Genomic DNA, 14421 nt, shown 5'->3' with positions numbered 1-14421 from the left:
GGGACGAGGCCCCAGCCGTGGGGCACGAAGCTCCTGGGAAGATGGACATGGCATAGAGAGACAGAAAAGGAGGAGGAGGCAAGGAGAAAGAGAAGAAAACAGGGGATGGAGCGATGGCTCCTGCCTCTCCTTTGCTGTGGAATATCAGTAAAATCATTCTACCTAGATTCCACCTTTCTAGGGGATCCATATCTCTCCCTTGTAGGACAGCTGAATCCAAGAGGCTGACTCCAGGTTGCTAGTGACTGTAAAACAAGCAGTATTAAACAGGGACACCTGAAGAATCCCTTATTCAACTCTTCTGCAGGGTAAGTTCCATTCACAAGGAAGCTCCTGGGAGGACGGACACGACACACAGACCGCACTCAGCGGGCCACACACGGCCTCCCTCGCCACCAGGGCGGACTCACGTGAACGGAAGAGCTCCCAGGGCCCGTCAGCGCCCGCCTGCCCGAGGTGGGGCCCGCTGGGTAGTGGGGGCGTGTCGACACGGCGCGGCGGGGGACGAGAAGGGGATAAGATGGGTCGGGTAGTCGTGGAGCTCTTTTACGACGTGGTGTCTCCTTACTCCTGGCTGGGGTTCGAGGTGAGGGGAGGAAGTGTGGAGGGAGACCGCTCCCGGGGACCCTGCCGTTCACTGCGGCCGCTGGCAAGGGGGCCGAGTAGGCACGACCGAGGGCCGGACTCCGGTCGGCTGAAGGGCGTCTCGTTTCCCTGCCCCTTAGGGCTTCCCTCGCTGCGACCAGAGCGGCACGGAGCCAGTGCGCAAAGTCCCTGCTTTTTTTCCGTTTTGTGTTTGTTTTGGGTTTGCTTTGCTTTGCTTTGCCCATAATGTGTTTGGATTTTTGTTTTTAATCCCGTTTGTCGGGGACCTTTAAGTTTCTTCATGGCGTGTTGAAAACCAGGGGCGTTTAGGAGGCACGTCCCAGCCGAACGCTTATTTTCTACTTGCATGCAGATCTGCAGACTTCTCTATCAATCTGGCTTGCCTTTCTGTGTTGCAGGTTCTCTGCCGATACCAGCACATATGGAATATTGATTTGCGCTTTCGTCCGGCTTTCCTTGGTGGCATAATGCAGTCAACTGGTAGCTAATGTGGGGTGGTTGGCATTCTTTAGTAGGATACTTCTGTGGGTGATCGCAGAGCCAGCCTTAAATTCATTTTTGGCACCAATAGCAAAGTAAATATAGGGTCGTGGAGCTCAGCAGTGACCTAGAAATTGGCTGCAGGGAATTTTGTGCTGTTACTGCTGCGTACCCCCCCAGTGCTTTTGCTGTATGTGGAACGTGTAAATACCAAAGGTATAATAGAATAATTTTACATGAAATGATTTTTTGAAAGTTTTGGGTTGAATTAAAACTAGAATAAATCTGTGGAACTCTTACAGTTTGTAACATACGTGAAGGATCAAAGAACATTATAAAATAGCACTTGGGGCCTTATTAGGATTCCCTGAGGTTTATAAATCATGAAATTAACAATCCCCTGCCTTTGTTTACCAGAATGTGGTTCTTTACCTTAAAAGTCATCAATCTGAATCAATACAGATCCCTATCAGGAAGTTTTTACCTTTGTTTAAAACTGGTTCTGCTAATTTAAACTACCAGTCTTTGTAAAACCAAAATAAATTGTGTTTTAAATCATACTGTTACATTTGGAAAATCTGCGTATGTTTTACTAATATTGTATAAAATTGCTTTTCCTTGGGTATGTGTGTAGGTGAGATCTAATTTGTCATGTTTTGTTTTGTCCAGTGTTTTTATAGTATACTTGAAATCTTCTGCTTAAAATAGAACTTTTTCTGAAAGGTAACAAGCCTCCAGCAATGTTGCCAAAGCGTGCAGAATACCTGCAGAAGGATATAGTAAGGATGGCAAAATATTATCAGGTGCCTTTAACATTTTCAGAAGACGTCTTCCAACGTATTCTTGGTAAAAGTAAGTAAGAGATTTAGCTTAGACAATATTTGTCAATCATTGTTTAAATCCTCCATTACAGTAAAGGTTAAGAAAAAAAGAAAAGCCTCTCATTTGTCCTATTGGATCTTGTGATTGTCTTGTGATATAGCGACGCACATAGCATGGGAAATAATCAGGAAGAACTAGAGGTCTGTGTGCAGTCACACAGAGTGGGACAGCTCCTATGACTGGAATGCTGTCATGGATGGCTCTGTCTTTTTAAGGAAAGGCAGACTGCTGAGGCAAGGTGGTGGAGTTGCCCTTTGTGCGAGAGAGCAACTAGAATGTATGGCGAGGGGGAATGATGAACAAGTGGAGGGTAAGAATCAAGGGGTGGGCTAACATTGGTGACAGTGTTGTGGATGTGTACTACAAGCCACCTGATCAGGGGGTGGAAGTGGAAGAGGCCTTCTACAAACAGCTGGAAGTAGCCTGGAGATCCCCAGCAATGGTTATCGTGGGGGACTTCAGCCATCCTGATGTTTGTTGGATAAGCAACATGGCCAGGCACACAAAGTCCAGGCAGTTCATGCAGTGTGTTGATAATAACTTTCTGATGGAGGTGGTGGAGGAACCAATGAATGGGGGTATACTGCTTGACCTTGTTTTTACTAAGAAAGAGCTGGTCGGGGATGTGATGTCTGAGGGAAGCTTGGGATGCAGCAGTCACAAGATGAGGGAGTTCATGATCTTGTGTGGGGAAAAAAGCAAAGCAGTGAATAAAGTTGCTACTTCAGGAGAGCCAACTTAGACTTCTTCAAAGACCTACTTGGAGGTATCCCATGGGCTACAGTGTTAGAAGGAGGGCCATGAGAGCTTAAACATCACTTATTCCAAACACAAAATCAGTGAATCCCTAAGAGTAAGAAATTGGGGAAAGGTGGCAGGAGGCCTGTGTGGATGAGCAAGGAACTCATGGATAAACTGAAAGGAAAGAAATTCTATGAAATGTAGAGAAAAGGCCTGTCTGCCTTGGAAGAATATGGGAATGTTGTCAGGGCCTGTAGGGATGCAACAAGGAAGGCTAAGGCCCTCTTGGAATTAAGCCTTGCAAAGGAGGTAAAGGATAACAAGAAAACCTTTTTAAGTATGTCAGCAGTAGAAGGAAGACTAGGGAAAATGTGAGTCCCCTACTAAATGAGGATGGTGCCTTGGTAACAGCTGATACTGAGAAGGTATTCTGAATTCTGAATGCTTTTGTTGCCTCAGTCTTCATTGCTAAGAATAGCCCTCAGGAATCCCAGACCCTAGAGGTGAGAGAGAGAGTTTGAGTAAAGATGGACTTTCCATTGGTTGAGGTGGATCTGATCAGAGAGCATCTAGCCAGAGTCAATGCATACAAATCCATGGGCCCCGATGGGATGTGCCCACGTTACTGAGAGAACTGGCAGAGGTGGTTGCTGAATTACTCTCTATCATCTTTGAAAGGTCCTGGCAAGTGGGAGAAATGCCTGAAGACTGGAGGAAAGCCAATGTCACTCCAGTCTTTAAAAAGGGCAAGAAGGAGGATCCAGGAAACTGTAGGCTAGTCAGCCTCACCTCTATCCACTGGAAGGTGGTGGAACAGCTCATTCTGAATTCCATCTCCAAGCAGTTGGAAGAGAAAAAGGTTATCAGAAGTAATCAACATGGATTCACACGGTGGTGCTTGACTGATCTGATAGCCTTCTATGATGCATCACTGGCTGGGTAGATGGGGGGGGCGAGCAGTGGATGTTGTGTGCTTTCAGCAAGGTGTTTGACACTGTCTCCCATAACATCCTTGTTATGAGACTTAGAAAATGTGAGGTAAATGAGTGGACAGTGGGATGGATTGAAAACTGGGTGATTTGCAGAGCTCAGAGAGTTGTCATCACTAGTGCAGAGTTTAGATGGAGGCCTGTAACTAGCTGTGTTCCACAGGGGTTAGTTCCGTGTTCAGTCTTGTTTGACATAATTTGATGTAATTCAGCAACTTGGGTGAAGGGATAGAGTCCACTCTCAGCAAGTTTTCTGATGATACAAAGCTGGGAGAATTGGCTGGCACAACTGAAGGCTTTGCTACCATTCAACAAGACCTGGACAGATTGGAGAGTTGGGTAGAGAGGAACCTGATGAGATTTAACAAGAGAAGTGTAGAGTCTTGCATCTGGAGAGGAATAACTGCATCGTGCATCAGTTCAGGTTAGGTGATAACCTCCTGGAGAGGAGCTCTGCAAAGAAGGACCTCGTGGTCCTGGTGGACAAAAGGTTGATCGTGAGCCAGCAGTGTGCCCTTGTGGCCAAGAAGGCCAATGGTATCCTGGAGTGCATTAGAAAGAGCATAGCCAGCAGGTCAAGGAAGGCTATCCTTCCCCTCTACTCTGCCCTGGTGAGGCCACATTTAAAGACTACTGCGTCCAGTTCTAGGCTCTCCAGTTCAGAAAAGACAGGGATCTCCTAGAAGGAGTCCAGCAAAGGACCACAAAGATAATTAAGGGCCTGGAGCATCTCCCATGTGAAGAAAGGCTGAGTAACCTGAGTCTGTTCAGCCTGGGGAAAAGACTGAGAGGGGATCTGATAAATGTTTATAAATATCTAAAGGGAGGTGGGAAGCAAATGTTTGAGGCCAGGCTCTTCTCAGTGGTGTGTAGTGATAGGACAAGGAGTCGTATGTTTAAGTAGTACTTGAACATAGTAAGTTCCGTACTAACATGCAGAAGAAATTCTTTACGGTAGGGGTGATGGCAGCAATGGAACAGGTTGCCCAGAAAGGCTGTGACATCTCCTTCTGTGGAGATATTCAAGACCCATCTGGATGCCTACCTGTGCGACCTGTTTTATGGTACCTGCTTTAGCAGGGAGGTTGGACTTGATGATCTCTTGAGGTCCCTTCCAATCCCTGCAATTCTGTGATTCTGTGAAGATGGATTCTCTGTCCATAGCCTTTTCCTGTATCTGTTAGCAGTATGAAATCTGAGTGTTTTTTAACCATGAAAGGAAGTTCTGAGGAAATAAACCTCCAAATTAACGTTGAAGATACTGTTGATTCAACAGAAGTTTTACTATTTGGAAATAATTACAAATGAGATTATACTGTATTTAGGTAATAGTTTTTAAAACTCTTACCTGTTTGTGATTCTGTGCCATGTTTCAGCATGTTTCTTTGTTTCCACTAATTCCAGACAGTCTTGGAGCCATGCGTTTTATCACAGCCATTGATATGACACAACCAAAGTACTTGGAACCTTTATCTAGAGAGTTCTGGTTACGTTTTTGGTCACAGGTCAGTATTCATGAAGCCTTGATCCTTTCTGTCAACATTCCAGACTCGCTTCATTAAATGTGAAATGTGAACAAAACAAAGAAAAAGTCTTTCAATTAGAAGTCATGGAAGGAAACGTGAGGTCATCAGTCTTCATCTTGGTTTCAGCTGGGCTAAAGTTACTTTTCGTTATGGTGGCTGATATGATGCCATGTTTTGGATTTAGGAGAAAAACAATGTGGTTAAAGAACTGATGTTTTAGGTGTTGCTGAGCAGTGCTGCACAGAGCAGAGGACATTTCAGCTTCTTGTACAGCTCTGCCTGTGAGGAGCTGGGATTGCTCAAAGAGCTGGGAGGGGACAGAACCAGGATTCTGTGATTCTGTATGTAATGATAAAAATGGGGTTTTGGGCTCAGGGACTGGGTGGGCAATATTTGGCATATGGTGAGCAATTGAACTGCATGTCACTTTTGTACATACGTGTGTGTATATGTGTATATACACACATATGTATATATTCACAATTTTCCCCTTCCTTTTCAACCCTATTAAAGTGTCTTTGTCTCAACCCACAAGTTTTACCTTTATCCAGTTCTCTCCCCTATCCCACTGTAGGGATAGAGGTGAGCCAATGACTGTGTGGAGCTGGGACTCTTGCCAGAGTAAACCGCAGCAGTAATTCAGGAGTCACTGCAAGAACTAGTTGTCTTAATTGGCTGTTCCTTATTTTCAGTATGTATTGTGAGTACTACAGACTGAGCGAATCAGCAGTTTGTGTCAGAACAATCTTTGATTAGGTAACTCAAAATTTTTTCTGAAAAAACGTCTCCAGCGGGGACAACTAACATTGCTTTTATTTCTGTTTTCTTAGAAAACTTGCTTTCAAGTCCAGAACTGAGCTCTTGTTCATGTTAAGCAAACTACTTATTTTCTTCTTTTAACAGCATGAAGATATCAGTCAGGTGGAGAGTATTTTGGCTGTAAGTCTCTTCTTTTTGTTAGTGCTTCTGCATTTCTGGTTTATTCTTACGGGATTGCTTGGATCAGTAATAACCATGGAGACAGCTTAGTGTGCCTTTATTATTATAAATTTTTCAAATGACCACTTGGAGATTTTAAAATTTTCTACTTGAAAAAAGTGGAGGTTTAACTTTTCTAGCTGGTCTGTTTCAAATTTTATTTATTTATTTATAATTCTTAGAATAAAAATCTCCTTTTTTTTTCTAGTTCATGTAGCAAGATACTCAGAATGGAAAATGAATTATTTATTAATTCAGTTTTCTTAAGAGTGGTTAAAGAATAAAGTAGTCTCCAGAATGCCTTGAGGTTTTGATATTATGTATGGATGAAATCTTCTTGTGAAATGGTTCACTTTGCTAGGAAAGTTGATGCTCCTTGAAATGATGGAGGGAAGCTCTGCTATTAAATTTAGTGCTGTATTGCCATCTTACGTGTTTAGAAGTTGCAATTGTCTTATATAGTCTTACATAGTCTTTTGCATTTTGTGTATTACAGTTAAGGCTGTAATGGCATCTAGGTTTATGTGTCCCTACTTAAGGAATCTCCTTTCTACGTTCTTCTATGATTCTATGATTTTATTATTAAGTTACTGGAACATGAAGAAAAAAAGAATTGCCTGTGCCTAAGAGATACAATCTCTGCTCTCTGACATTGCTATTTGAAACTTGCAGTCCAGCAAGTCTACTCATTGCTTTTTTGTTTCATCTTAACACATCTTTTCACCAGATTTTCAGAAAATGGTGGCATTTTGTTTACCTTTCCAAGAAACAAAATTTGAACTCCAAATAATTTAGCCACTCCTTGGCAGTCTTTGAGCGTATCCATGTTCAGCAGGGCAGGGATGTAGGCACCTCTACATTTGCTACTGTCTGTATTTTTTTTTTCTGCCCCTACAGCAAATATTAGACCTTCTCTAAAGCACTTAATGTAGAAACAGGTCATCCAAAGCTGCAACAGGTCACAACCTTTTCATCTGAGTATTTAGAGGTGAATTTATTTTACATAGTGTTTGAGAAATGGTATGTTGTTTACTTGATACAGTTCCACATGTGCCTGTAGTATTATTTTTTTTAACTCAGTTCTTAGTTAGCAGTGACTTCTTGTAACTTCCTATAGAAGCAGTGTAGCCTCAGAATCCTGCCCCAGTCCTCCTAAATACTCTTCCTCTAAAATGGTGACAATCAGATATTATGTCTGTGTGCAAAGATTGCAGTCTAAATGCTTTGTGTACCATGCTTGCACAGCATTTTGTATTATTATCAGATTACACTTGTGTATCTCCCACTCAAGTAGAGTTAAAAAGAGTTACTGATCCTCCTGGTATGGGAGGAGGAGAAAGTACAAGAAAATGTGGTTGCTAAGTGAAAGAAAAAGTGACTGTGAGCATTTTCTCTCAGGATTACTTTTACTTCTCTTGTAGGAGAGGGGAAAAAAAGAAAAAAAGCAGGTAGATGTTAGGAAGTTAGCATCCTCTGTGAGATACTGTTTAAAAACACCCTGAGTATCAGAGTTCCTATGTGGCCACACTTGTACTACAAACTGTTTCTGTCTTAGCAAACATTACACTCAGTATTTTCTCTGGAATGCCTGAAAAATACCAGCATGCTTAGAGCTTCAGAGATTAGAAGTTAACAAATGAGAGTGGATTGGGAATAAAGCAAGATAATGAGCAAGAAAGACTTCAAGAATATTTTGTGGGTTTTTTTGTCATAAACTTTTGTAATAAACTAATAACATTGAAGAAAAAAATTAATTAGTCCATAGTGGGAATTAGAATACTTTGTATTAGAGCATGCCTTATTTTATTGTCACTTGTCAGGTAGCAGAAAAGGCTGGGCTATCCTCTGAGCTCACCCAGAAGCTACTTGAAATGACTTCATCCCCTGCAGTGAAGAATCGTCTGAAGGAGACAACTGAGGAAGCAATAAAATATGGGGTGAGGTGCTTCCAATGCCTTTTGATATCACAGCTATGCATTCCTTTCCCGTTAAGAACACTGGGAAGCAAGGAACAATGAAGGTGATGGTTAGAAAGCACTATACAGACCATCTCTCTTTTGCTTTTTGAGCATGTAAAAGCGAACTCACTGGTAATTTATTGCATTGTCATCTGGGAAGCCCATTCCAATTAATTGACAAGGATGGGCAGCTACAGGGCCAGAATCAAGAAATACCATCTGTCACTAGTTAAGATAAAACTGTGAGTTTACCACATTGCTTTTTTGCTCGTTCAGGAGGAGCATACAGTCTTTGGAGAGCCCTTTACTTTCTGATAGCTCCATTAGACTCATCTTTCAGAATGAAGTTCAAATGAAAAGAAGGCAAAAAAAGTCAACATTTTGGATTTTATTCCTGAACACTGATCATGTGCCTACAAAAGTTTCTCTCATTATAACATTCACAATTTAATCTCCATCCTGTCAATAGGCTTTTGGGATGCCTGCTGTTGTGGCGCATGTTAATGGAAAACCTCATCTCTTTTTTGGCTCTGATCGTTTAGAGCTGCTAGCTAGCATTATAGGTGAGTGTGTACCTAATAATACCACTAAATGAAATAGCGTTTATGTTTTTCAAATATTAATTAATGTTGACTGTACTTCTCAAGGGATGAAACTGCTGTCTGGAATGGATTTTAGTACGTTTAGAGTGACCAAATATGTAGTCCTTTTCCCAAGCAAGAAATAATTTGAGTTCTCCAACCTTTCTCGTTGGTATGTTTCAAGGTTTTGTGCACCATGTGTCATTCTTAAATTACTATTAAATTTGCTTAGATTTCAAAATGTTCATATTTAACTACTTGATACTGGGCATTACATCTTGGATAAGATTAAGACTGAGTGACACTGACTTTCTGCAGTTCTGACATTTTACCTTAAATCTGTTCCTCCTTAATAAACAGCATGCTATCACAGCTCTTAAATCCGTAGCTCACTGTTGCAAGTACACGAAATTTTAAACAGAAATCCATTGACTGACTATCCTCTTTGATGGGAATGTACTTATTTTCATTTCCCTATTAATAAATTGCACCTTAACTTGGTCACCTGAGTTAGAGGGAATTGACTTCTGTTCTTAGATTTGGCTGCACTTGGAGAATAGGAGAGCAGTGACTAGGAAGAGTTGTGTGTAATTAGATCTAATGCATTTGTGGAAAAATGTCAGCAGCAGATCATCATTAATGTAAATTAAATTTGGTCATAGATTAAATAGAAGGAAAATTTTGGATGTTTATTTTCTTTTTTTTGAATGGGTTTGGATTATTTAAAAATATTATTTGTGAAAATGAGAGTGAGGAATATGAAGTTTTAAACAGCCATATTGATAGTTTCTAATCCTAACTGGAATGTTCTTCCCACTTCCACTAGTTTCCACTTCAAATTCTTTCTCTGAATCCCCAGCCTCTTACCCTTTTTCTCTTCCTTACCTCCAGCCCCTGAAATGAAGTAGTCCTTAAAACATTTGGCTTCAGCATAGCATTCAGGACTTGCAGAATTTCTTGTCTGTAACAGAGGAAATAATTCTTCCATACCACTGAATTTGTAACTATGCAGTAAAGGGTGCTGGAAGCTGCCTGAAGCATGCCATACAAGATAAATATTTGTATTCCATCATCAGTATTTGCCCTTCAAAAGAAGAGTAGGAATAGACATTCAGCTGCAGAAATGTGACTAGACAATGATTTATCTGTATTAAATTTTAATTCTTGTGCTGATTTGTCTTGCAGGTGAAAAATGGCTGGGACCAGTTCCCTCAGCTCCAAGCCCAAAAATGTGAAAAGTCTTGGGGAAATACCTAAGAATGAAAAGACAACAATTATATATACAGTTGATCTTTGGTGATTATGTATCCAATTTTATAGAGAGATGGCTTTCTCTTCCTTAACTACTAACTCTACAGATCAATTTCATTTCTAGTTAAGAAATTTGAGATTTATCAATATGAACAGTCTGATCTGTTCTTTACAAATACAAATGTGTTGCTTTCAAAGATTAATGTTTAACATTAAGGATTTAACTTCTTTCAGGTTAAACATCATCTTTTCCAATCAAAAGTATGAGGATTAAGTTATTATGGGACTGACATCTTGATGTTTCAGAGAGTTCTCATATCTTCCCACTTGTCCTTTAGAAACACACATACAGCCTAAGAGATGTTATTTATATTTGCCTTTTAAGTCCAAGATACAACACAGACGGAAGAAACACAGGACAAGGCACTCGTGCTTCCTTTCACCTTGCAGCACAGTGATTGGTTAGACTAGTGGAAGAGAGAGAGAATTCAAGTCCAAAGCAAAATCTGGGAAATGAGTCAAGTACTTCAAAAATAATTCAACTGGACGGTATTTATACCTGCACTCATGTGACTGACACTGGAGATCACCACACATGCACATTCATAGGCACCAGCTCCAGCCCTTGCAGAGGTTCTTAATTAATGCCAATTTTGCAGTAGCATCCTTGGAAGACAGTGGTGAACACGATGTAAACTCAGTTGGCAACCAAACTCGACTATGCTTTGCTTCCTCAAAAATGGCCTTGTTGCTGACTGTTCAATAGTGATCTAGGATGTGACTATGAGGGACTTGGCGTTATACAGTCTGCAGGGGTGAAGACATGCAAACAGTAAGATTAAAATCAAAACATTTAATTTGCCACTCCCTCCTCTGACTACAGTCCTTACAATTTGCACACTAAAATTGTTTGGAAATTTGGCCTTATATTGGCTGAATGGGAATAGCGTATTTGAATTTATTTTTGTGAGGCTTGATTTTTCAGTGTTTCCTCACTGCCTCTGATGCATCAGTGAAGGAAGCAGAAGGTCTAGCAGCAGCTGGAACCTGTTTTTGTCTCTTAACTTCAAGGTAAAACATGCTCAGTCTCCATGTTCTTACAGCTCTAAGTGTTTGTTTCCCCATGCACAATTTTCCCTTCTTACATCTGTTATGCATCTTCAGGAAACATCATAAAATTAGAGAACTCCTTTCTCCTTTTAACCAGTTCACCCTGGGCAGATCCAGTCTGAAATTTAAGGAAATGGGGAATATAAGAGGCTACATTCACTGAGGAGTCAGAATCACAGAGAAGTTACCATCCACATGAATGCCATAGGCTTTTGTAAGTCCCTTCAAGCCATGTTGGACAGGTTTTCGATCATTATACTCCTGAAATTTGCTACTCTTTATCAGTGTTACAAAACTAATTCTGAGGTGCTGGTAAAAACAGAGTGGCTGAGACGTTGCTTTAGGCCAGACCACATCAGTGACTTGATTCACAGTGCTGTCTCAGAAATGGGTAAAATGCACTTTTGTGGATGTAATTAGCTCTGGTGTGAATTTGGGGAAAATGTAATAAATGTCTTGAATTAATTTGATTGTGGAAGCCAGGTTCTCATGAAGCTTTATCTTACAAAAGAGCCTGACTTAAGAAACGGCCTAGTGGCAAAACTATTGGTTTGGGAGATGGATCTCCTGAAATGGATCTTACAGACTGTTGTGTACTTTCCCAAAATTATCTTCAAGGCTGTCAGATGCACTTGAAATCAGTAGAGATGAAATGCTCAAAGTCTGAAGTACTAAAATACCATTTACACGCTGCTGAGGAGATTAACAAAATCCAAACTCAAGTTTTTCCCTGTATCACTTATTGTCTATGATAACCACTGGTAAGTGATTACATCCTTTGCAGTTATTTCAGTGAGGATGCATATTGTGGCAACTCTGCATACATACTTTGAGCAAAATTTCCCTGTTTGGGAGCAGAGGTCTGAAGTTCTGCCTCTGTCTACAGAGACCTGATCATGAGCACGTGGCTCTTGGCAGACACTGATGACTACCCCCAGTAAATGCTGGTTAGCAGCTATATTTTTAGTCTAAGCATTCATATCTGGCATAGCAGGCATTTAACTAGTCTCAGCACTAACTATTGGCTTCTTTACCTGGCTTGCCTTTCTCATCTGCTCTCTATAAATGTTATTCTACGGGGACATCAGTGGCCCAGTACCACTGTGAAGAGCTCTGCTGTTCATCTGATTGCTCCAAGTGCCATGAGATGGCAGATCAGCTAACAACTAAGCATCACTTGAACATTACAATGAGAGCTTAAACCGTTGTGTCTTGCAGCATGCACAGGGGTTTGCATTAAGCACTAATAAGTACTATCAACTATTTGTGAATAGCTGGAAGAATTTTCTTCTCTTAAAGATGATGCCTCTTCTATCTAGCTATATACCAAACTGAGTTCCTCAGAGCTTCGCATCTTTATCAATTTCAAGGTAGCATGATGTTCAACTGTCAAAACAGAAAGGGTACCAGAAAATGAGACAGACTGTGAGCTTAAAGAGAGACTTTGAAAGATGCAGGCAAAAATGGACTTTGAATTCTAGGGAACAAGCCTAGAGCTGTGTTCTTCTTTGCTCTATTACAAACCTCACCAGGAAATTCAGTTGCACTTTGACATCTAAGGCAAACCCGTGAAACTGCCACGAAGAAGTAGGTTCCACTAAGGCTAGGCTGAAAGCCAGCAAACAAAGATTCTAGAGATAGGCACAAAGTCAGAAAATAAGCAAAAGAAAATGGCTTACTAAAATAATGAAACCACAGAAAGAAGAGAATACGTGCGGAGAAAGCTGGGTGGCATCTGAGCAAAAGAAACAGCAAGGCAAGAACAGAATAAAACTGAATGTAGATTATTGCAGATAGAGATGTCTCAGCAAGAAAATGTTGTTCACTGTGGCAGTTCGCTGTGTTGTTCACTGCAGGCAACCAAAAAAAGGCAGTGCTTATATATATATAAAACAAGCCGTAGAAAGTTGGCCATAGAAAACGATTTGTAGAAGAAGGAATAATATTGTCTTCACTGTGAAGCTGTACAGTATTTGCTGCACTCTTTCAGTATGGCAAGAGGTAGCCCAGAAGCCTGCCTCTGCATTGACTCACTGCTTTATGGTACTGTTCCATGGCAGTTACCTGTGCTTCTTACCCAGTGTGCACTGAAACAATTCTGCAGCGATGTCTTCACACATAGCATTAAATGGAGACCTGCAGAACAAGGTAGTTCTTTTAACTCTCCCCTGCAAGTATCTTCTTGTCCTTTCTTGTCCCTTTAACCCTCAGCAAAGACTCCTAAGTTAAGTTTCTCTCTTTCTCCCATCCTTACCTCTGTGCAAATGAAAAGGAAACGTTTTACTAAAGCACTTAGTGGGCTATGGTGCTGACCATCTGATTTGCTGCCTTTTCCAGTGAAGCCAGCAACACTGCTGGAAGGAAGCAACTTGCTTCCTAGAAGGGAACCAAGCACAGAACAATAAACAAACAATTACCAAATTTTTTCATGGATTTGTGGACTGTCCAATGACAGTGAAAGGAATTTACCCACACGTGACTTGACTAATATTACCATCATTTACTTCTAGATTGAAACACTTGGAATGTGACTTTCATTTCATACTAAAAATCATTGAATTTGGCCACTGCTTCCAGACTGTTTTGCAGTCACACCTGTTCTGTCTATAACTTCTTGTCTAGAGTAGTTCTGACTACAGGTGTCCAACAAGTACTGAAGTCCTTCTCCAACTCTCCTATAAGTTTCCCTTGATCCTTTTTTTAGTTTATCAGTCTACTGTTCTACCCAAAAACTAGTTTAAAAAATAAAGCAGGTTCTACTAAGTGACAGAGTCGTGCAGTCAAGCTAGAAAATGCTATTACTGAATACATCTGTGCAATTTGAATGCCTGATCTTTATGAATATATGCACTCATTGTATTTGTCTTCTCCTCCCTTTGCTCCCTCTCCCAGGCCTCCCACATCTAGCTTCAGGGTTTAAGGAATTTGCCTATCGTCACATATCAATACCATGTTTGAACAAGGAATTAAATACTTTGCAAAATTCAAAGATTTAAGGCATTCTTTTGCTTTCTGTAATCATTTGCTTCTATTCACCTTACACATTTCACAAAATATGTGTGATGCCTTTCAGATAACAGCCTTCTTACTTACACTGTTCAATTTTATTTCTAAGTGACCTTCATCCTATGCAATAAGGATAGCTTTGAGTTTTAAATATTGCAATTTCATAAGTAGTATAGTTTCTAGGATTTCATGCAAAGCTGTATTACAACATTACATTTTAATTATTACTCTTTTATTTGCATCAGGGAAAAGGTAGAGAGTTTGAATTAAGAATTGGTTCAGGATGTCCTATGGGGTCAAAAGCAGCAGACAA

General features: G+C 40.7%; 1 protein-coding gene and 1 long non-coding RNA gene across 2 annotated transcripts; one reads left to right on the top strand and one right to left on the bottom strand.

Annotated features, from left to right (window-relative positions):
• Positions 1-455: 455 nt before the first annotated feature.
• Positions 456-14091, top strand: GSTK1 (glutathione S-transferase kappa 1). Its single transcript, XM_010717487.4, has 8 exons — positions 456-586; positions 1005-1086; positions 1810-1938; positions 5103-5203; positions 6128-6163; positions 8023-8139; positions 8630-8723; positions 9927-14091. The coding sequence occupies exons 1-8, from the start codon at positions 521-523 to the stop codon at positions 9974-9976; spliced, it is 675 nt and encodes a 224-aa protein (XP_010715789.1). The 5' UTR covers positions 456-520; the 3' UTR covers positions 9977-14091.
• Positions 843-9931, bottom strand: LOC146545438 (uncharacterized). The gene is made up of 2 exons (XR_014886393.1): positions 9627-9931; positions 843-8199 (listed from the first exon to the last, which is right to left on the bottom strand). It is a non-coding gene; the product is annotated as an uncharacterized LOC146545438 (long non-coding RNA).
• Positions 14092-14421: the final 330 nt, after the last annotated feature.

The sequence above is a fragment of the Meleagris gallopavo genome, chromosome 1 (genome assembly GCF_905368555.1).
Source record: "Meleagris gallopavo chromosome 1, MGAL_WU_HG_1.1, whole genome shotgun sequence".
Classification (NCBI taxonomy): Eukaryota; Metazoa; Chordata; class Aves; order Galliformes; family Phasianidae; genus Meleagris; species Meleagris gallopavo.
The sequence above is the reverse complement of the archived record's forward strand: the minus strand, read 5'-3'. Positions and strand labels throughout refer to the sequence as shown.

What these genes read in the sequence shown, in the direction of transcription:
- GSTK1 (XM_010717487.4), top strand. Translation starts at nt 521, where the DNA reads ATGGGTCGGGTAGTCGTGGAGCTCTTTTACGACGTGGTGTCTCCTTAC. An exon ending in CCAACGTATTCTTGGTAAAA is followed by an intron (nt 1,939 to 5,102) that starts GTAAGTAAGAGA and finishes CACTAATTCCAG; the next exon opens with ACAGTCTTGGAGCCATGCGT. An exon ending in AGGAAGCAATAAAATATGGG is followed by an intron (nt 8,140 to 8,629) that starts GTGAGGTGCTTC and finishes TCCTGTCAATAG; the next exon opens with GCTTTTGGGATGCCTGCTGT.